This window comes from Agelaius phoeniceus, chromosome 1, assembly GCF_051311805.1.
Source record: "Agelaius phoeniceus isolate bAgePho1 chromosome 1, bAgePho1.hap1, whole genome shotgun sequence".
Taxonomy (NCBI): Eukaryota; Metazoa; Chordata; class Aves; order Passeriformes; family Icteridae; genus Agelaius; species Agelaius phoeniceus.
Window position 1 is genome coordinate 155,517,710 of NC_135265.1, and position 20,634 is coordinate 155,538,343.

General features: G+C 61.6%; 2 protein-coding genes across 2 annotated transcripts in view; one reads left to right on the forward strand and one right to left on the reverse strand.

The window, feature by feature from the left end:
* Positions 1 to 1,937: 1,937 nt before the first annotated feature.
* Positions 1,938 to 14,455, forward strand: LOC129125035 (sphingomyelin phosphodiesterase 5-like). The gene is made up of 9 exons (XM_077174699.1): positions 1,938 to 2,078; positions 6,870 to 7,656; positions 7,867 to 8,273; positions 8,348 to 8,420; positions 9,385 to 9,525; positions 10,103 to 10,192; positions 11,039 to 11,102; positions 11,438 to 11,582; positions 11,824 to 14,455. The coding sequence occupies exons 1-9, from the start codon at positions 1,938 to 1,940 to the stop codon at positions 11,917 to 11,919; spliced, it is 1,944 nt and encodes a 647-aa protein (XP_077030814.1). The 3' UTR covers positions 11,920 to 14,455.
* A 2,369-nt stretch (positions 14,456 to 16,824) lies between these two features.
* The window catches only part of OPLAH (5-oxoprolinase, ATP-hydrolysing), a 49,084-nt gene continuing 45,274 nt past the window's right edge, over positions 16,825 to 20,634 (reverse strand). The window contains 3 exon segments of the mRNA XM_077190058.1: positions 16,825 to 19,056; positions 19,394 to 19,722; positions 20,437 to 20,534. Coding sequence (XP_077046173.1) covers positions 19,510 to 19,722; positions 20,437 to 20,534 — 311 coding nt within the window. The 3' untranslated portion in view covers positions 16,825 to 19,056; positions 19,394 to 19,509.

Sequence of the window (20,634 nt, forward strand, 5' to 3'; positions counted from 1 at the left end):
GCAGGAGGGTCCCTTTTTAGGGGACTCTATGGGGCAGAGGTGTCGCTTTTTAGGGGATTCTATGGGGCAGGGATTGGGGGCTCCCTAATTTATAGGATCCTGTGGGGCAGGGACAGGAAGGTCTCTCATTTAGGGGATTCTATGGGGCAGGGGGGGGTTCCCTTATTTAGGGCATTCTATGGGGCAGGAACAGGGACCCTCCCTTTTTAGGGGAATCTATGGGATCAGGACCAGGATCCCTTTTTAGGGGATTCTATGGGGCAGGGGGATCCCTTTGTGGGGGATTCTGTGGGGCAGGAAAAGGAGGGTCCTTTATTTAGGGGATTCTATGGGGCAGGGACAGGGGGGGTCATTTGTAGGGGATTCTGTGGGATTGGGACCCGGGGTCCCTTTGTAGGGGATTCTATGGGGCAGGAACGGGGGGGTGTCTTATTTAGGAGATTCTATGGGGCAAGGGTTTCCCTTTGTAGGGGATTCTATGGGGCAGGAAAAGGGGGTCCCTTTTTAGGGGAATCTGTGGGGACAGGGGGATTCCTTTGTAGGGCATTCTATGGGGCAGGGACAGGGTGGTTCTCTTATTTAGGGGATTCTGTGGGGCAGAGATTCCCTTTTTAGGGGATTCTGTGGGGCAGGAAAAGGGGGATCCCTTATTTAGGGGATTCTGTGGGGCAGGGACAGGGAGGTCCCTTTGTAGGGGATTCTGTGGGGCGAGGGGACCCCTTTTTAAGGGATTCTATGGGGCAGAGGGGTTTCTTATGTAGGGGATTCTGTGGGGCAGGAACAGTGGCTCCCTTTTAGGGGATTCTGTGGGGTAGGGACGGGGGGACCCTTTTTAGGGGATTCTATGGGGACAAGTGGTCCCTTTTTAGGGAATTCTATGGGGCAGAGGGATTCTTTTGTAGGGGATTCCGTGGGGCAGGGGGATTCCTTTGTAGGGGATTCTGTGGGGCAGGGGGATTCCTTTGTAGGGGATTCTATGGGGCAGAGGGATTCCTTTGTAGGGGATTCTATGGGGCAGGGGGATTCTTTTGTAGGGGATTCTGTGGGGCAGGGGGATTCCTTTGTAGGGGATTCTGTAGGGCAGGGGGATTCCTTTGTAGGGGATTCTGTAGGGCAGGGGGATTCTTTTGTAGGGGATTCTATGGGGCAGAGGGATTCCTTTGTAGGGGATTCTATGGGGCAGGGGGATTCTTTTGTAGGGGATTCTATGGGGCAGGGGGATTCTTTTGTAGGGGATTCTGTGGGGCAGGGGGATTCTTTTGTAGGGGATTCTGTGGGATCGGAACCCGGGGTCCCCTTTTAGGGGATTCTATGGGGCAGGGACTGGGGATCCCTCATTTAGGGGATTCTATAGGGCACAGACAGGGGGGTCTCTATGGGATTCTGTGGGGCAGGGACAGAGGTTCCCTTATTTAGGGGATTCTGTGGGGCCGGGTCGGGGTCTCTGGCCAATGTAGGGGGGTCTCTGTATGCGATTCTGTGGGGCAGGGACTGTCGCTCCCTTTTAGGGGATTCTGTGGGGCAGGGACCGGGGATCCCTCATTTAGGGGATTCTATAGGGCACAGACAGGGGGGTCTCTGTATGGGATTCTGTGGGGCAGGGACGGAGGTTCCCTTTTAGGGGATTCTGTGGGGCAGGGACTGTCGCTCCCTTTTAGGGGATTCTGTGGGGCAGGGACGGGGGTTTCCCTTATTTAGGGGATTCTATGGGGCACAGACAAGGGGGTGTCTGTATGGGATTCTGTGGGGCAGGGACGGAGGTTCCCTTTTAGGGGATTCTGTGGGGCAGGGACGGAGGTTCCCTTTTAGGGGATTCTGTGGGGCAGGGACTGTCGCTCCCTTTTAGGGGATTCTGTGGGGCCGGGTCGGGGTCTCTGGCCAATGTCCCCGCACCGGCGGGCGCTGACAGCCCGTCCCTATCGCGGCTATATCGGGACATGCCGGGGGGGCGGCCCGGGGCCTTATCGGGCCCCTCTGGCGGCGCTGTGGGGCCGCTGTGGGGCCGGGGGGGCTCTGGCAGCCGTGCCCGGACACGGCTCCACTTTGTCACGGCCGCGGCGACAAAGTGTCCCCGAGAGGTGACAAATTCCTGCGGGCGGGGGGGGACAGCGCCACACTGCGCCCCATAGAGGGGCCTGGCCCCATAGAGACCCCCCTGGCACATAGAGGGGCCTGGCCCCATAGAGACCCTTCCCTGCCCCATAGAGACCTTTCCCTGCCTATAGAGGGGCCTGGCCCCATAGGGACCTCCCCTGCCCCATAGAGACCTTCCTGCCCCATAGAGACCCTTCCCTGCCCCATAAAGACTCCTCTGCCCCATAGAGACCCCCCATGCCCCATAGAGGGGCCTGGCCCCATAGGGACCCCCTGGCACATAGAGACCCCCCCTGCCCCATAGAAACCCTCCCATGTCCCATAGAGACCCTCCTGCCCCATAGAGACCCCCCATGCCCCATAGAGGGGCCTGGCCCCATAGAAACCCTCCCATGTCCCATAGAGACCCCCCTGCCCCATAGAGACCCCCCTACCCCATAGAGACTCCTCCCTGCCCCATAGAGGGGCCTGGCCCCATAGAAACCCTCCCATGTCCCATAGAGACCCCCCTGCCCCATAGAGACCCCCCTACCCCATAGAGACTCCTCCCTGCCCCATAGAGGGGCCTGGCCCCATAGAGACTCCTCTGCCCCATAGAGACTCCCCTGCCCCATAGAGACCCCCCTTGCCCCATAGAGGGGCCTGGCCCAATAGAAACCCTCCCATGTCCCATAGAGGGGCCTGGTCCCATAGAGACCCTTCCCCGCCCCATAGAGACTCCTCTGCCCCATAGAGACCCCCCCATGCCCCATAGAGGGGCCTGGCCCCATAGAAACCCTCCCATGTCCCATAGAGACCCCCCTGCCCCATAGAGACTCCTCCGTGCCCCATAGAGGAGCCTGGCCCCATAGAGACCCCCCTGCCCCATAGAGGAGCCTGGCCCCATAGAGACCTCCCCTGCCCCATAGAGGAGCCTGGCCCCATAGAGACCTCCCCTGCCCCATAGGGACCCCCCCTGCCCCATAGGGACCCCCCCGGGACTCCTGTGTGTGACCCCCCCCCACCCCCTGCACAGGGACGATGGTGGAAGGTGGAGAACAGCGCTGGGTGCGAGCGGGTGGAGGGACAGACAGAGGGACAGACAGAGGGACAGACAGAGGGACGGACAGAGGGACGGACAGAGGGACAGACAGAGGGACGGACAGAGGGACGGACAGAGGGACACTGGGGGGGGGTCAGGGCCGTACTGGGGGGGTCACTGCGGCCGTACTGGGGGGGTCACGGCGCTTTTCCTTTCGCTTTTGGCCGCGCTTTTCCTTTCGGTTCTGGAGGCGACAGCGGAGCCGCGGATCCACACCGAGGTCACCGGGGGGGGTCCCGGGGGGGCGCTCGGGGGTGTCCCCTCCCCTGTCCCCTCCCGTGTCCCCTCCCCTGTCACCCCCTGCCCCGGGGGGGGGCTCAGGCAGTGCCGGCTGCGAGCTGGGGGGGACAGAGGGGACAGAGGGGACAGAGGGGACAGAGGTGTCAGGGGGGGACAGGGGGGACAGGGGGGACACGGACCGAGGTCTGGGGGTCCAGGACAGAGGGGGGGACACAGACCCGACCCCGACCCCCCCCAACGTGAGTCCGTTTGCTCCGGTGGCGGGAAAAGGAAGTGAAGGGGACAGGGGAGGGGACAGGGGAGGGGACAAGGGGCAGCTCGGGGCAGCCCCGGCCGCGTCACCTGGGCAGGTGAGGGGGGTGCGGGGCGGCGCAGGTGCCACCAGAGCCCCTTGGGGCTGCCGGGAGAACCGGTCCGGCCACACCTGCGGCCAGGTGACCCCGCGGCCGGCGGATGTTTGGGTTTGTCACCTGACGCTGAGCCACCAGCGTGGGGACACCGGTGGCAGCGGCGAGAGGCGGCCCCGGTGTGGCCCCGGTGTGGCCCCGGTGCGGCCCCGGTGTGGCCCCGGTGTGGCCCCGGTGTGGCCCCCATGGCGGCGTGCGGAGGTGAGGGGGTGGCAGGGAGGTGGCGGCGACAAGTGGCACTGGGAGGGGACCGGGAACGGGGGAAATGGGAACGGGGGAAATGGGGAATGGGAACGGGGAATTGGGAATTGGGAATTGGGAGATGGGAATGGGGAATGGGGAATTGGGAATTGGGAATTGGGGAACGGGGAAATAGGAAATGGGAGCTGGGAATTGGGAAATGGGAACTGGGAATTGGGGAACGGGGAAATGGGAATTGGGAACTGGAACTGGGAACTGGGACGGGCTCGGAGCTGGCACGGGTGGCCCGGGTCCTGCCCAGCCCTCGGGCTACCCCGGCTTGGTGCCACTTGCGGTGTCACTTGTGGTGTCACTTGTGGTGTCACTTGTGGTGTCACTTGTGGTGTCACTTGTCCCCCCTGGGCACAGCAAGGGACAGGGCAGGGAGGGCTTGGTGGCCACACCCGAGAGAAGGCAGCACCGCGGGGACAATGGGGGTGACACTGGGACAGGACCGTGGGGACATGGGGACACTGGCACTGACCCCTTGGGTGGGCACTGGGGACACTGGGGACACTGGGACCCCTCTGGGTGGACACTGGGGACACTGGGACCCCTCTGGATGGACACTGGGGACACTGGGCCCCTCTGTGTGGGCACTGGGACCCCTCTGGATGGACACTGGGGACGGTCCCCACAGGCTCAGGTGACACAGATTCGGCCCCGTGGGTGTCAGGGCTGTCCCCGTGCCACACCTGGCCCGTGTCACCTGTGGCACTGCCAGCCCTGCCACCCACGGCACCCAGGGGACAAGGGACAAACCAGGGCTGGGGGGGGGGATGGACCCTCAGGGGTGTCCCAGTGCTCCCAGTAGGCCCAGTGCCCTCATCTCCAGTAATCCCAGTGCCCCCAGTGTTCCCAGTGTTCCCAGTGTCCCCAGTGCCCCCAGTATGGCCATCATCCCCAGTGTCCCCAGTGCTCCCAGTGGCTCCAATGTCCCCACCATTCCCAGTATCCCCCAGTGCTCCCAGTGTCCCCAGTGCTCCCAGTATTCCCAGTGCTCCCAGTGTCCCCAGTGTCCCCAGTGTCCCCATCACTCCCAGTGGCTCCAATGTCCCCAGCATTCCCAGTGACCCCAGTATCCCCAGTGTCCGATTTTCCCCAGTAATCCCAGTATGGCCAGCATCCCCAGTGTCCCCAGTATTCCCAGTATCCCCCAGTGTTTGATTTTCCCCAGTATTCCCAGTGTCCCCAGTGTTCCCAGTAATCCCAGTGTCCCCAGTATCCCCCAGTGTCCCCAGCATTCCCAGTGTCCCCAGTGTTCCCAGTAATCCCAGTGTCTCCAGTATCCCCAGTATCCCCAGTAATTCCAGTATTCCCAGTGTCCCCAGTAATTCCAGTGTCCCCAGTATCCCCAGTAATTCCAGTATTCCCAGTGTCCCCAGTGTCCCCAGTGCTCCCAGTGCCCCCAGCATTCCCAGTAACCTCGATGCCCCCAGTGTTCCCCAATTCCAGTATTCCCAGTGTCTTCAGCATCCCCAGTGTCCCCAGTGTCCCACTACTCCCAGTATTCCGTGTCCCCAGCATTCCCAGTGTCCCCAGTATCCCCAGTAGTTCCAGTATTCCCAGTATCCCCAGTGTCCCCAGCATTCCCAGTGCCCCCAGTATCCCCCAGTGTCCCCAGCATTCCCAGTAACCTCAGTGTCCCCAGTGTTCCCCACTTCCAGCATTCCCAGTGTCCCCAGTATCCCCAGTGCCCTCAGCATTCCCAGTGCCCCCAGTGTCCCGCTGCTCCCAGTATTCCCAGTGTCCCCAGTGCTCCCAGTGCCCTCAGCATCCCCAGTGTCCCCAGTGTCCCGCTGCTCCCAGTGTCCCCAGTATCCCCAGTGTCCCCAGCATTCCCAGTGTCCCCAGTATCCCCAGTAATTCCAGTTCTCCCAGTATCCCCAGTGCCCTCAGCATCCCCAGTGTCCCCAGCATTCCCAGTGCCCCCAGCATTCCCAGTGCCCCCAGTATCCGGCTCCATCCCATACTGGGGTTGGGCAGCTGCAGAGTCAGCAGGATCTGGGAAGAACTGGGGCAGGAGTCACGCAGGTGTCACCTGCTCAGGTGAGGTGTCATTGACCCAGGTGAGGTGTCACTGGCCCAGGTGAGGTCTCATTGGCCCAGGTGAGGTGTCACCTGCTCAGGTGAGGTGTCAGTGGCCCAGGTGAGGTGTCAGTGGCTGCGTGCAGTGTCCAGCCCTGGTGGCTCAGAGTTGCCGGGAACCTGTCGGACCAGCCCGGCCGGACAGGAATCACCTGGACAAGGGGAGGGGCCAGGACTCACCTGGACAAGGGGAGGGGCGGGGCCTCACCTGGCCGGGCTCATCCACTGGGATTCACCTGGACAGGATCAGGGGCCAGGACTCACCTGGACAAGGGGAGGGGTCAGGACTCACCTGGACAAGGGGAGGGGCCGAGACTCACCTGGACAGGATCAGAGGCCGGGACTCACCTGGCCGGGCTCAGGGTTTGGGCCTCACCTGTGCTGTCTTGCTGGGGGTCCCGGTGCCTGCAGACCCCCCCAAACCGGGGGGACAGGTGAGGTGGTGGCTGCGGGGGTGGGGCTGGGGGTGCAGGTGGGACCGGGGTTGTCCCCTCCCGGCTGCGCCCACCTGAGTTTCCCACGGGAATTGGGGTTTGGGATTTTTTGGGGGGGGGTCCGGGGACGTTCCCACGGTGGTGGCCGGCATGGGGAGGGGTCAGACTCCGGCCACAGGAGTTTCCCACACTGACCAGGACTCCCGGAGAGGGGGGGTCGGGTCACACCTGTTTTTCCCACGGTGGCACACGGGTCACAGAGCGTCCTGCCCCACCTGGTGACAGGGACACGCGCAGGCCCCCTCGCCCTCACCGAGACCCCTCCCCACAGCTTGCGCCAACTGCGCCCGAGCCTCCGAACAGCTCCGGGAGCGCCCCCAGGACACCCCAATGGCGTGGCCGCCTCTGTCCACTCTGCCGGACACCCCGTTCCCCAGCTGGACGCTGGCCGTGCTGGCCGGAGTGGCCGAGGGGCTGCTGAGCCCCGCGTACTGGGCGCTGGACCGGCTGCTGGCGCTGCTGGTGCCCACCACGGCGCAGCGGGCGCGCTGGCGGCGCCGCCGGGCCGGGCTCTGCCTGGCTGTGGGTGCGCGGGCGCTGGCGGCGCCGCTGCTGCTGCTGGCGCTGCTGCTGGCGCTGCTGCCGGCGCTGCCGGGGCTGCTGCTGTGGCTGCCGGTGCAGGCCAAGCGCCGGCCCTTCGTCCACCAGCACGCGGCCGCTGCGGCCACGGCCGAGCCCTGGGACGCACGGCGAGCCCGCGGCTTCACCTTCCTGACGGCCAACGTGTGCCTGCTGCCCAGCGGGCTGGCGCGCTTCAGCAACCTGGGCGACACGCGGCGGAGGGCGGCGCTCATCGGGCGGATCCTGGCGGCCGGAGCGCCCGCGGAAGCTTCCGGACACCGGCACGGGCTGCTGGAGCCGCGGAGGGGCCGGGGCTACGGGGGCACCGCGGTGCGAGGGGGGCACCCGGGCGGAGATGCCGGGCGGGGGGCGTGGAGGGCGGCGACAGCGGATGGCGCGATGGAATGGCCGGAGATGCCGATGGCCAACCCAACATCCATGGCCAACTCAACACCGACGGCCAACCCAACACCGACGGCCAACCCAACACCGATGGCCAACTCAATATCGATGGCCAGCCCAACTCCAATGACCAACTCAACATGGATGACCAACCCACCGATGACCAACCCAACTCCAATGACCAACTCAACATGGATGACCAACCTACAGATGACCAACCCAACGCTGATGGCCAACCCAGCACCGATGACCAAGTCATGGCCAACCGTTGACTCAGTGCCAGCGCCGGAGTTGCCGCTGACCAACCCAACGCCGGGAGCTGCTCCATGCCCAGCATCCGGTCTGGGGCCGGAGCGGCCGATCCCGCTGGCGGACCCGATGCCCGCGGTGCTGAGCGCCCGCGTCCCGCCGGACACCGACTTCGTGTGCCTGCAGGAGGTGTTCGACGGCGCCGCGGCCGCCGCCCTGCGCCGGCAGCTCGGCCGCCGCTTCCCGCACGTGCTGTGGGGCGTGGGCCCGGGGGGGCTGCGCTGCGGCCGGCTGCGGGCCCTGGGCAGCGGGCTGCTCCTGGGCAGCCGCTTCCCGCTGCTGGCCGCCCGCTTCCAGCCCTTCCCCAACGCCGCCCGCGAGGACGCGCTGGCCAACAAGGGGCTGCTGGTGGCACAGGTGAGGGGACGACGCCCGAGGGGTGCCGGGGGTGACACGGGGCTGAGGTGACGTGTGGCTGGTGTCCCCTGCAGGTGCTGTTGGGGACGGAGCAAGGCCGGCGCGTCGTGGGGTACCTGGGCTGCACCCACCTGCAGGCGCCCGCAGGTGAGTGGGGACACGGTGACAGCGTGGGGGGACACTGGGGGTGACACCGGGGGGCCTCGAGGTGTCCTTGTCCTGCTGTGTCCGTGTGTTTGTGTCCCACCAAATCCGTGTGTCCACCTGTCCGTGTGTCCCCATGTCCCCAAGTATCCCTGCGTCCGTGTGTCCCCCTGTCCCCATGTCCCCCAATGTCCATATACACCTGTGTGTCCCTGTGTCCCCATGTCCCCGTGTCCCCATTCCTGTGTCTGTACGTATCCCCCTGTCCCCATGTCCTTGTGTCTGTGTTCATGTGTCCCCATGTCCCTCTGTCCCCATGTCCTTGCGTCCGTGTTCCCTTGCGCCCGTGTGTTTGCGTCCCCCTGTCCCCAATGTCCCTGCGTCTGTCCCTCTGTGTCCCCATGTCCCCCAATGTCCATATACACCTGTGTGTCCCTGTGTCCCCGTCACTGTGTCTGTCCCCATGTCCCCATGTCCCCATGTCCCCATGTCCCTGTCCCCATGTCCCTGTCCCAATTGTCCCCATGATGTCCCCATGTCCCCCTGTCCCAGCCGATGCCACCATCCGTGACCAGCAGCTGTCCCTGTCCCCATGATGTCCCCATGTTCATGTCCCCATGATGTCCCCATGATGTCCCCATGTCCCCATGTCCCAGCCGATGCCACCATCCGTGACCAGCAGCTGTCCCTGTGTCTGTCCCTGTCCCCATGATGTCCCCATGATGTCCCCATGTCCCTGTGCCAGCCGATGCCACCATCCGTGACCAGCAGCTGTCCCTGTCCCCATGATGTCCCCATGATGTCCCCATGTTCATGTCCCCATTGTCCCCATGTCCCAGCCGATGCCACCATCCGTGACCAGCAGCTGTCCCTCTGTCCATGTCCCTGTGTCTGTCCCTGTCCCCATGATGTCCCCATGATGTCCCCATGATGTCCCCATGATGTCCCCATTGTCCCCATGTCCCAGCCGATGCCACCATCCGTGACCAGCAGCTGTCCCTGGTGCTCCGGTGGCTCTGGGAGTTCCGGCAGGAGCAGGACCGGCGTGGGGACCTGGTGGCCTTCGATGTCCTCTGCGGGGACCTCAACTTCGACAACTGCTCCCGCGGTGGGGACAGGGGACACGGGGGGACACGGGGGGGACAGGAGGGGACAGAGGGGTGGGAAACAAGGGACACAGGAGAGGGACAGGGGACACGGGGGGACCTGGGGGGAAGAGGTGTGGGACACGGGGGGACATGGGCAGGGCGGACAGAGGGACACGGGAGGACATGGGCAGGGGACAGAGGGACATGGGGGACATGGGGGACAGAGGTGTGGGACACGAAGGAACACGGGCAGGGGATAGAGGGACATTGGGGGACACGGGGGGACACAGGAGGAGACAGGGGTGTGGGACACTGAGGGACACACGAGAGGGACAGGGGACACGGGGGACAGAAGTGTGGGACACCAAGGGACACACGCAGGGGGACAAAGGGACACGGGACAGGGACAGGGGACATGGGGGGACACAAGGGAACACAGGAGGGGACAGAGGTGTGGGACACAAAGGGACACAGGACGGACACACACGGGGACAGAGGGACACGAAGGGACATGGGAGGCAGACAGGGGACACAGGGCTAGACAGGAGGGGGACACGGGGGGACACGGGGGTGACAGCAGTGCCGTGTCCCCGGCAGGTGACGCCCAGAACCGGCAGCACCGCCTGTTCAAGGAGTTCTGGGACCCCGCGTGCTGCGACTCAGGCCAGGAGCAGCCCTGGGCCATCGGTGGGGACACCGCTGTCACCTCCCCGGGGAGCCCAGTGTCACCTCTGCCCGGGGACCCCATGGTTACCCGGGCCTGGGGAGCCCACTGTCCCCTCCCTGTCCCTTCCTGTCCCCTCCCTGTCCCCTGGGGTCCCGTTCATGTCCCTCCTGTCCCCTCCCTGTCCCCTTCCTGTCCCCTCCTGTCCCCTGGGGTCCTGTTCATGTTCCTCCTGTCCCCTCCCTGTCCCCTGGGGTCCCGTTCATGTCCCTGTCCCTTCTCTGTCCCTTCCTGTCCCCTCCTGTCCCCTGGGGTCCTGTTCATGTTCCTCCTGTCCCCTCCCTGTCCCCTGGGGTCCCGTTCATGTCCCTCCCTGCCCCTTCCCTGTCCCCTCCTGTCCCCTCCCTGTCCCCTCCTGTCCCCTCCCTGTCCCCTGGGGTCCCATTCATGTCCCTCCTGTCCCCTCCTGTCCCCTCCCTGTGTCCGGGGTCCTGCTCATGTCTCTGTCCCCTCCTGTCCTCTCCTGTCCCCTCCCTGTCCCCTGGGGTCCCGTTCATGTCCCTGTCCCTTCTCTGTCCCTTCCTGTCCCCTCCTGTCCCCTGGGGTCCCGTTCATGTCCCTCCTGTCCCCTCCCTGTCCCCTCCCCGTGTCCGGGGTCCCGCTCATGTCTCTGTCCCCTCTCTGTCCCCTCTCTGTCCCCTCTCTGTCCTGTCCTGTCCCCTCCTGTCCCCTCCCCATGTCCGGGGTCTCGCTCACGTTTCTGTCCCCTCCCTGTCCCCTCCCTGTCCCCTCCTGTCCCCTCCCTGTGTCTGGGGTCCCGCTCATGTCTCTGTCCCCTCCTGTCCCCTCCTGTCCCCTGCTGTCCCCAGGGACGCTGCTCAATTACCTCAAGATCTACGAGGAGCCCGTGTCCACCCCTGAGGAGATGAGGAGGTGACAATGGGGACATTGGGGACATGGGGGGGAGGGGAGGGTCCTCCGTGCCTGTGTCACCGTGTCCCCTCTGCCCTCGTGTCCCCGTGTCCCCCTGTCCTGCTCTGTCCCCATGTCCTCATGTCCCTTGTCACTGTGTCCCTGTGTCCCCGTGTCCCTGTGTCCCCGTCCCTGTGTCCCTGTCACTCTGTCCCCATGTCCCACTGTGTCCCCGTGTCCCCCTGTCCCCATGTCTGTCCCCGTGTCCCCATGTCCCACTGTGTCCCCATGTCCCCATGTCCCTGTGTCCCTGTCCCCATGTCCCCATGTCCCACTGTGTCCCCGTGTCCCCTCAGGACGCTGTCCCAGCCGTGGGGACGCGAGCGGTTCCTGGCGGGTCCCATCCTGTCCTGCGGGGCCCTGGACCCGATGGCCCCGCGGCCGTGGCAGGGCCGGAGAGTGGACAGAGCGCTGCTGAGGAGGGACCCCGCGCTGACCACTGTGAGTGACCACTGGGACTCCCAGTGACCCCTCAGTGACCCCCAGTGACCCCTCAGTGACCCCTCAGTGACCCCCCCGGGATCCCCCCAGTGACCCCTGGGACCCCAGTGACCCCTGGGATCCTGCACTGACCACTGTGAGTGACCACTGGGAACCCCCAGTGACCCCTCAGTGACCACCCAGTGACCCCGGTGTCCCCTGGTGTCCCTGTGACCCCGCCCTGACCCCGCTGTCCCCACAGGAGGTCATCGGGTACTCGGTCATCACCGAGCTGGCCACAATGTCTGACCACCTGCCCGTGGCCCTGCGGCTGCGCCTGGGGCCCGCTGACCTCTGACCCCGGCACGGACATGGCGCTGGACACCGGGATGGACACGGGGATGGACACTGGGATAGACAGAAGGAATGGACACTGGGATGGACACGGGGATGGACATCGGGATGGACACAGGACTGGACAGGGGGAGGGACTTGGGGCTGGACACTGGGATGGACATGGGAATGGACACGGGACTGGACACGGGACTGGACAATGGGATGGACACTGGGATGAACACGGCTCAGACCTGAGAGTAGCCATGCTCTGAACATAGGGTTGGACTCGCGGATGGACATGGGACTGGACACGGGACTAGACAACAGGATGGACACTGGGATGGACACGGGGATGGACATGGGGATGGACACTGGGATGGACACTGGGATGGACATGGGGATGGACACTGGGATGGACACTGGGATGGACACTGGGATGGACACGGGGATGGAGACACAGGACTGGACACGGGACTGGACAACAGGATGGACATGGGGATGAACACAGGGATGGACACAGGGCTGGACACAGGGCTGGACATAGGGCTGGACATAGGGCTGGACTCGGGGCTGGACACGGGGCTGGATGCAGCTTGGACTTGAGAGTGGCCATGGCCACACTCTGGACATGGGGCTGGACATGGGGCTGGACATGGGGATGGACAACGGGATGAACACCGGGATGGACACGGCTCAGACCTGAGAGTGGCCACATTCTGGACATGGGACTGGACACAGGGCTGGACACAGGGCTGGACACAGGGCTGGACATAGGGCTGGATGCAGCTTGGACCTGAGAGTGGCCATGCTCTGGACATGGGGCTGGACACAGGGATGGACACAGGGATGGACACAGGGATGGACACAGGGATGGACATGGGGCTGGACATGGGGCTGGACACAGGGCTGGACATGGTGCTGGACACGGGGATGGACACAGGGATGGACATGGGGCTGGACACAGGGATGGACATGGGGATGGACACAGCACTGGTCACAGCTCTGAACCTGATGTGACCCCAGTGTGATCGTGGCTCCAGCCACAGCCCTGACCACAGCTCTGGACACAGCACTGGACACAGCTCCGGCCACAGCAGTGGTCACTGCACTGGACACAGCTCTGGACACAGCATTGGTCACTGCACTGGACACAGCAGCGGTCACTGCACTGGACACAGCAGCGGTCACTGCACTGTGGACACAGCACTGGACACAGCACTGGTCACTGCACTGGCCACAGGAGCAGTCACTGCAGGGGCGGGATCAGTACAGCATTGATCCCATATTGGTGCAGGATCGGTGCAGCATTGATCCGGTATTGATCCAGCATTGATCCAGCATTGATTGGGCATCTGTCCATAACGGATCCAGCATTGATCCGGTATTGGGGAAGTATTGATCTGACATTGATCCGGTATTGGGGCAGGATCCACCTGCTATTGATCTGACATTGATCCGGTATTGGAGCAGGATCCGCCTGGTATTGATCTGACATTGATTGGGAATCAGACCATGATGGACCCAGCATTGATCCAGTATTGAGGCAGTATTGATCTGACATTGATCCAGCTTTGATTGGGAATCAGTCCATGATGGGCCCAGCATTGATCTGGTATTGGGCAGGATCAGCCTGCTATTGATCTGACATTGATCAGGTATCAGTGCAGGGTGGATATAGCATTGATCCGGTATTGGGGCAGGATTGGTGCAGTATTGATCTGACATTGATTGGGAATCAGACCATGATGGACCCAGCATTGATCTGGTATTGGGGCAGTATTGATCTGACATTGATCTGACATTGATCTGATATTGATCTGATATTGATCAGGAATCAGTCCATGATGGACCCAGCATTGATCTGGTATTGGGGCAGTATTGATCTGACATTGATCGGGAATCAGTCCATGATTGACCCAGCATTGATCTGGTATTGGGGCAGTATTGATCTGACATTGATCGGGAATCAGTCCATGATTGACCCAGCATTGATCCGGTATTGGGGCAGTATTGATCTGACATTGATCGGGAATCAGTCCATGATTGGCCCAGCATTGATCCGGTATTGGGGCAGTATTGATCTGACATTGATTGGGAATCAGTCCATGATTGACCCAGCATTGATCTGGTATTGGGGCAGTATTGATCTGATATTGATCTGACATTGATCTGACATTGATCAGGAATCAGACCATGATTGACCCAGCATTGATCTGGTATTGGAGCAGTATTGATCCGACATTGATCTGACATTGATCGGGAATCAGTCCATGATTGACCCAGCATTGATCTGTTATTGGAGCAGTATTGATCCGACATTGATCTGACATTGATTGGGAATCAGTCCAGGATGGACCCAGCATTGATCCAGTATTGGGGCAGTATTGATCTCCTATTGATCTGACATTGATCAGGAATCATTGCAGCATAGATTGGGCATTAATCTGGCATGGATCCAGCATTGATCTGTATTGATCCGGCATTGATTGGGCACTGCTCTGGCATCAGCCAGGCTTTGCCCTGGTGCTCTGGTGCCGGGATGAAGCTCATGAAGGAATTTTGGAAAAAATGAGTCGAGTTTGGGCATTGATTGTGCAGGGAATGGGGAATGGGGAATGGGAATGGGGAATGGGAATGGGGAATGGGGAATGGGGATGGAAATGGGAATGGGAATGGGGAATGGGGAATGGGAATGGGAATGGGGAATGGGAATGGGGAATGGGAATGGGGAATGGGGAATGGGGATGGAAATGGGAATGGGAATGGGGAATGGGAATGGGAATGGGGAATGGGAATGGGGAATGGGATTGGGAATGGGGAATGGGAATGGGAATGGGGAATGGGAATGGGAATGGGGAATGGGGATGGGGAATGGGAATGGGAATGGGAATGGGAATGGGAATGGGGAATGGGAATGGGGAATGGGAATGGGAATGGGGAATGGGAATGGGAATGGGGAATGGGAATGGGAATGGGAATGGGGAATGGGGAATGGGGAATGGGAATGGGGAATGGGGAATGGGAATGGGAATGGGGAATGGGGAATGGGAATGGGGAATGGGAATGGGAATGGGAATGGGAATGGGAATGGGAATGGGAATGGGGGAATGGGAATGGGGAATGGGAATGGGAATGGGAATGGGGAATGGGGAATGGGAATGGGAATGGGAATGGGGAATGGGGAATGGGAATGGGGAATGGGAATGGGAATGGGAATGGGGAATGGGGAATGGGAATGGGAATGGGAATGGGGAATGGGGAATGGGAATGGGGAATGGGAATGGGAATGGGAATGGGGAATGGGGAATGGGAATGGGGGAATGGGAATGGGGAATGGGAATGGGGAATGGGAATGGGGGAATGGGAATGGGGAATGGGAATGGGGAATGGGGATGGGGAATGGGAATGGGAATGGGGAATGGGGAATGGGAATGGGGAATGGGAATGGGAATGGGAATGGGAATGGGGAATGGGAATGGGGGAATGGGAATGGGGAATGGGAATGGGGAATGGGAATGGGGGAATGGGAATGGGGAATGGGGAATGGGAATGGGAATGGGGAATGGGAATGGGGAATGGGAATGGGAATGGGAATGGGAATGGGAATGGGAATGGGGGAATGGGAATGGGGAATGGGGAATGGGAATGGGAATGGGGAATGGGAATGGGGAATGGGAACAGCCCCAGGAGAGAGAGCTGGGATTGGGAATGGGGGATTGGGGGATTGGGAATGGGGGATTGGGGGATTGGGAATGGGGGATTGGGGGATTTGGGGATTTGGGATTGGGAGCAGCCCAGGAGAGAGTGAGGGTCAGGCAGAGGGGGCTGGGTCGGGGGCTGGGTCGGGGGCTGGGCTGGGGGCTGGGTGTGGGGGGAGCTGGGATCGGGGGATGGGGGCACAGGGGCCCCGCTCCAGCCTCACCCCAGACCCGGGGACGAACCCTCCTGCAGCGGCACCCGGCACTGAGCCGGCACTGAGCCGGCATTGCATCAGTATTGATCCGGCATTGAGCCGGCATTGATCCGGCAGTGGATCAGCATTGATCCGGCATTGGATCAGTATCAATCTGACATTGATCCAGCATTGATCTGGCATTGATCCGGCATTGATCCGGGATCAATCCAGCATTGGATCAATATTGATCCAGCATTGATCCGGCATTGGATCAGTATTGATCCAGCATTGATCGGTCATTGATCCAGCATTGGATCAGCATTGATCTGGCATTGATCTGGCACTGACCCAGCATTGGATCAGCATTGATCTGGCATTGATCCTGCATTGATCCAGTATTGGATCAGTATTGATCAGGCATTGATCCTGCATCAAACCAGTGTTGATCTGGCATTGATCCCGTATCAGTCTGTTATTGGTCTGGTATTGATCCACCATCAATCCAGCACTGATCCATTGGTCTGGAATTGATCCATTGCTGATCTGGTATTGATCCAATATTGATCTGGCATTGGCTCAGTATTGATGTGCTATTGATCCAGCATTGATATGGCACTGACCCAGCATTGATCTGGCATTGATTGGGCATTGATCCAGCATTGATTCAGCATAGATCTGGCATTGATCTGCTATTAATCCAGCATTGATCCAGTATTGACCCAGCATTGATCTGGTATTGATCCAGCATTGGCTCAGTATTGATCTGGCATTGATCTGACATTGATCCAGCATGGATCCAGTATTGATCTAGAATTGATCTGGCATTGATCCATCATTGATCCAGCACTGATCCAGCCTCTCTCTGGCGGGGCTGGCACAGCCCCCATGGCACAGGGGGGTTCCCCCTCCCCACCATTCCCAGAGTTTGGGGTCGGGGGGTGTCCCCTGCCCCCTGGATCTGTGGGGCAGAGCTCGGGGGGGCTCTGTGGGGCTGGGGGAGGTCCCTGTCCCCCCCAAGACACCAGGCAGGAGTTGGGGGGCACAAGAAGCTTTATTGGAGGCTGGGGGGAACCGGGGGGAGACCCCCAAAGGGGGGAGCTGGGCCCCCCCATGGAGGGGCTGAGCTGGGGAGGGGGGGCTGCCCTATAGATTGTGAGTATCTAGGGGGGCTGCCCCATAGAGGGGTCAGGGGCCTGCCCCATAGTGGAGTTATGGAGGTGCCCTATGGACTGTGTGTATCTAAAGGGGGGGTTGCCCCATAGCAGGGTTAAGGAGCTGCCCCATAGCAGGTGCATATATGGGATGGGGGGCTGCCCCATAGAGTGTGCATATCTAGCAATGGGGGGCTGCCCCACAGCAGGGTTAAGGGGCTGCCCCATAGCAGGTGCATATCTAGGGGGGGTGCCCCATAGCAGGGTCAGGAGCTCCCCATAACAAGGTATGGGAGCTGCCCCATAGTGGAGTTAGGGGGCTGCCCTATGGACTGTGCGTATCTAGGGGGGGCTGCCCCATAGCAGAGTTTGTGAGGGGGTGCCCTATAGGGGGGTCAGAGGGCTGCCCCATAGGCTGTGCGTACCTAGCAATGGGGGGCTGCCCCATAGACTGTGCATAGCTAGAGTGGGTGAGGGGCTGCCCCATTGCAGGGTCAGGGCTGCCCCATAGCAGGTGCACTGATGGGATGAGGGGCTGCCCCATAGTGGAGTTAGGGGGCTGCCCCATAGCAGGTGCATAGATGGGTTGGGGGCTGCCCCATAGCTGGAGTCAGTGGGGTGCCCCATGGACTGTGCGTATCTAGGGGGGGGCTGCCCCACAGCAGGGCTTGGGAGGGGTTCCCTATAGAGGGGATGGGGGGGCTGCCCTATAGACGGTGCATCTCCAGCAATAGGGGGGCTGTCCCATAGAGGGCTCAGGGGACTGCCCCATAGCAGGGTCAGGGGCTGCCCTATAGCTGGGTGAGGGGCTGCCCCATAGCAGGCGCATAGATAGGATGGGGGGCTGCCCCATAGTGGAGTTAGGGGTCTGCCCTATAGGCTGGTGCATATCTAGAGGGGCTGCCCCATAGCAGGGTCAGGGGCTGCCCATGGGGGGGGTGCATAGATGGTATGGGGGCTGCCCCATAGCTGGAGTGGGTGAGGGGCTGCCCTATGGATTGTGCGTATCTAGGGGGGGCTGCCCCATAGCAGGGTTGCACAGGGGCTGCCCTATAGATGGGTTGGGGGGCTGCCCCATGGCAGGGTCAGGGGCTGTCCTATAGCAGGGTTTGGGGCTGCCCCATAGCAGGTGCATAGATGGGATGGGGGCTGCCCCATAGTGGAGTTAGCGGGCTGCCCTATGGACTGTGCATATCTAGGGGGGCTGCCCCATAGCAGGGTCAGGAGCTGCCCTATAGCAGGGTTAATGGGCTGCCCCATAGAGGGCTCAGGGGGCTGCCCCATAGCAGGTGCATAGATAGGATGGGGGGCTGCCCCATAGTGGAGTTAGGGGTCTGCCCTATAGACTGTGCATACCTAGGGGGGCTGCCCCATAGCAGGGTCAGGGGCTGCCCCATAGCAGGATTTGGCAGAGGCTGCCCCATAGTAGGGTGGGGGGCTGCCCTATAGAGGGATTGGGGGACTGCCCCATAGGCTATGCATAGCTGGAATGGGTGGGGGGCTGCCCCATAGCAGGGTTTGGGGGGGGCTGCCCTATAGAGGGGTCAGGGGCTGCCCCATAGCAGGAGTGTGTGGGGGGCTGCCCTATAGAGTGCTTGGGGGCTGCCCTATAGATTGTGCGTATCTAGAGGAGGGGCTGCCCCATAGCAGGGTCAGGAGCTGCCCCACAGCAGAGTTTGGGGCTGCCCTATGGCTTCTATGGGGCGGCCCCATAGCGGGTTTGGGGCCACCCCACAGCGGATTTGGAGTCACACAGCAGGGATTTGGGGTGCCCCATAGCTGTTTTGGGGTCACCCAACGGGGTTTGGGGTGCCCCATAGCTGTTTTGGGGTCACACAGCGGGGTTTGGGGTGCCCCATAGCTGCTTTGGGGTCACACAGGTGGTTTTGGGGCCTCCCCATAGCAGATTTGGGGCCGCCCCATAACCGTTTTGGGGTCACACAGTGGGGTTTGGGGTCACACAGCCAGTGTGGGGCTGCCCCACAGCCGTTTTGGGGTCACACAGTGGATTTGGGGCTGCCCCATAACCGTTTTGGGGTCACACAACAGGTTATGGGGTGCTCCATAGTGGAGATTGGGGCTGCCCCACAGCTGTTTTGGGGTCACACAGCAGGTTATGGGGTGCCCCATAACCATTTTGGGGTCACACAGCAGATTATGGGGTACCCCACAGGAGGTTATGGGGTGCTCCATAGCAGATTATGGGGTGCCCCACAGGAGGTTATGGGGTGCCCCACAGCCATTTTGGGGTCACGCAGGTTATGGGGCACTCCACAGCAGGTTATGGGGTGCCCCATAACCGTTTTGGGGTCACACAGCAGGTTTTGGGGTGCCCCACAGGAGGTTATGGGGTGCCCCATAGCAGATTATGGGGTGCCCCACAGGAGATTATGGGGTGCCCCATAACCGTTTTGGGGTCATACAGCAGGTTATGGGGTACCCCACAGGAGGTTATGGGGTGCCCCATAGCAGATTATGGGGTGCCCCACAGGAGGTTATGGGGTGCCCCACAGCCATTTTGGGGTCACACAGGTTATGGGGCGCCCCATAACCGTTTTGGGGTCTCTCACACGGCCTCCTGCGCCTGCCGGAACTCGAAGACGCTGCCGCGCTCCAGGAAGGTTTGTGGGGTCGGGGGGTTTGGGGCATTTTGGGCATTTTGGGGGTTTTGGGGGGCCCAGAGGTCCTGGGGGTCCGGGGGGTCCTGGGGGGCGCCCCCAGCCCCGTCCTCAGGGGGGCCGTACCCGCCCCCGCCCGGGGTCAGCAGGCGGAAAACGTCCTGTGGGGAGAGAGGGGTTTGGGGTCAGGGGGATTTGGGGTCTGGGGTTTGGGGTCAGGGGGATTTGGGCTTTGGGGTTTGTGGGGTTTGGGATTTGGGGTTTGGGGGGTTTGGGGTCAGCGACTGGGGGGTTTGGGGGGTTTGGGGTCAGGGGGATTTGGGGTTTGGGGTTTGGGATTTGGGGGATTTGGGGTTTGGGGGGTTTGGGGTTTGGGGGATTTGGGGTCAGGGGGATTTGGGGTTTGTGGGGTTTTGGGGTTTGGGGTTTGGGGGGTTTTGGGGTTTGGGGGGTTTGGGGGGTTTGGGGGATTTGGGGTCAGGGATTTGGGGTTTGTGGGGTTTGGGGGATTTGGGGTTTGTGGGGATTTGGGGTCAGGGTTTGGGGTCAGGGGTTTGGGGTTTTTGGAGTGATTTTGGGGCAGTTTTTGGGGCTATTTTGGGGGTTTTTGGCTCACCCCAGGCTCCACGCAGACCGAGCTCTTGCCCCCCAGGGTGACGGGGTTTGGGCTGATTTTGGGGCAGGTTTTGGGGCAGGTTTGGGGCAGGTTTGGGGCAGGTTTGGGGCAGTTTTTGGAGTGATTTTAGTGCAGTTTTTGGGCAGGTTTTGGGGCAGTTTTAGTGTGGTTTTTGGGCAGTTTTTGGGGTGATTTTGGGGCAGTTTTTGGGGTGATTTTGGGGATATTTTTGGGGTAATTTTGGGGGTTTTTGGCTCACCCCAGGCTCCACGCACACCGAGCTCTTGCCCCCGAGGTTGATCACTCTCCCGTCCCGCCGCAGCAGCAGATTCAGCCCCGGCGCCCCCGGGAGCCCCCCTGGGGGAGATGGGGGGGTCAGGGGGGGCTTGGGGGGTCCTGGGGGGCTTGGGGGGACCCCCGAGGGTCTGGGGGGGGGGGTGTGAGTAATTGAGGGGGT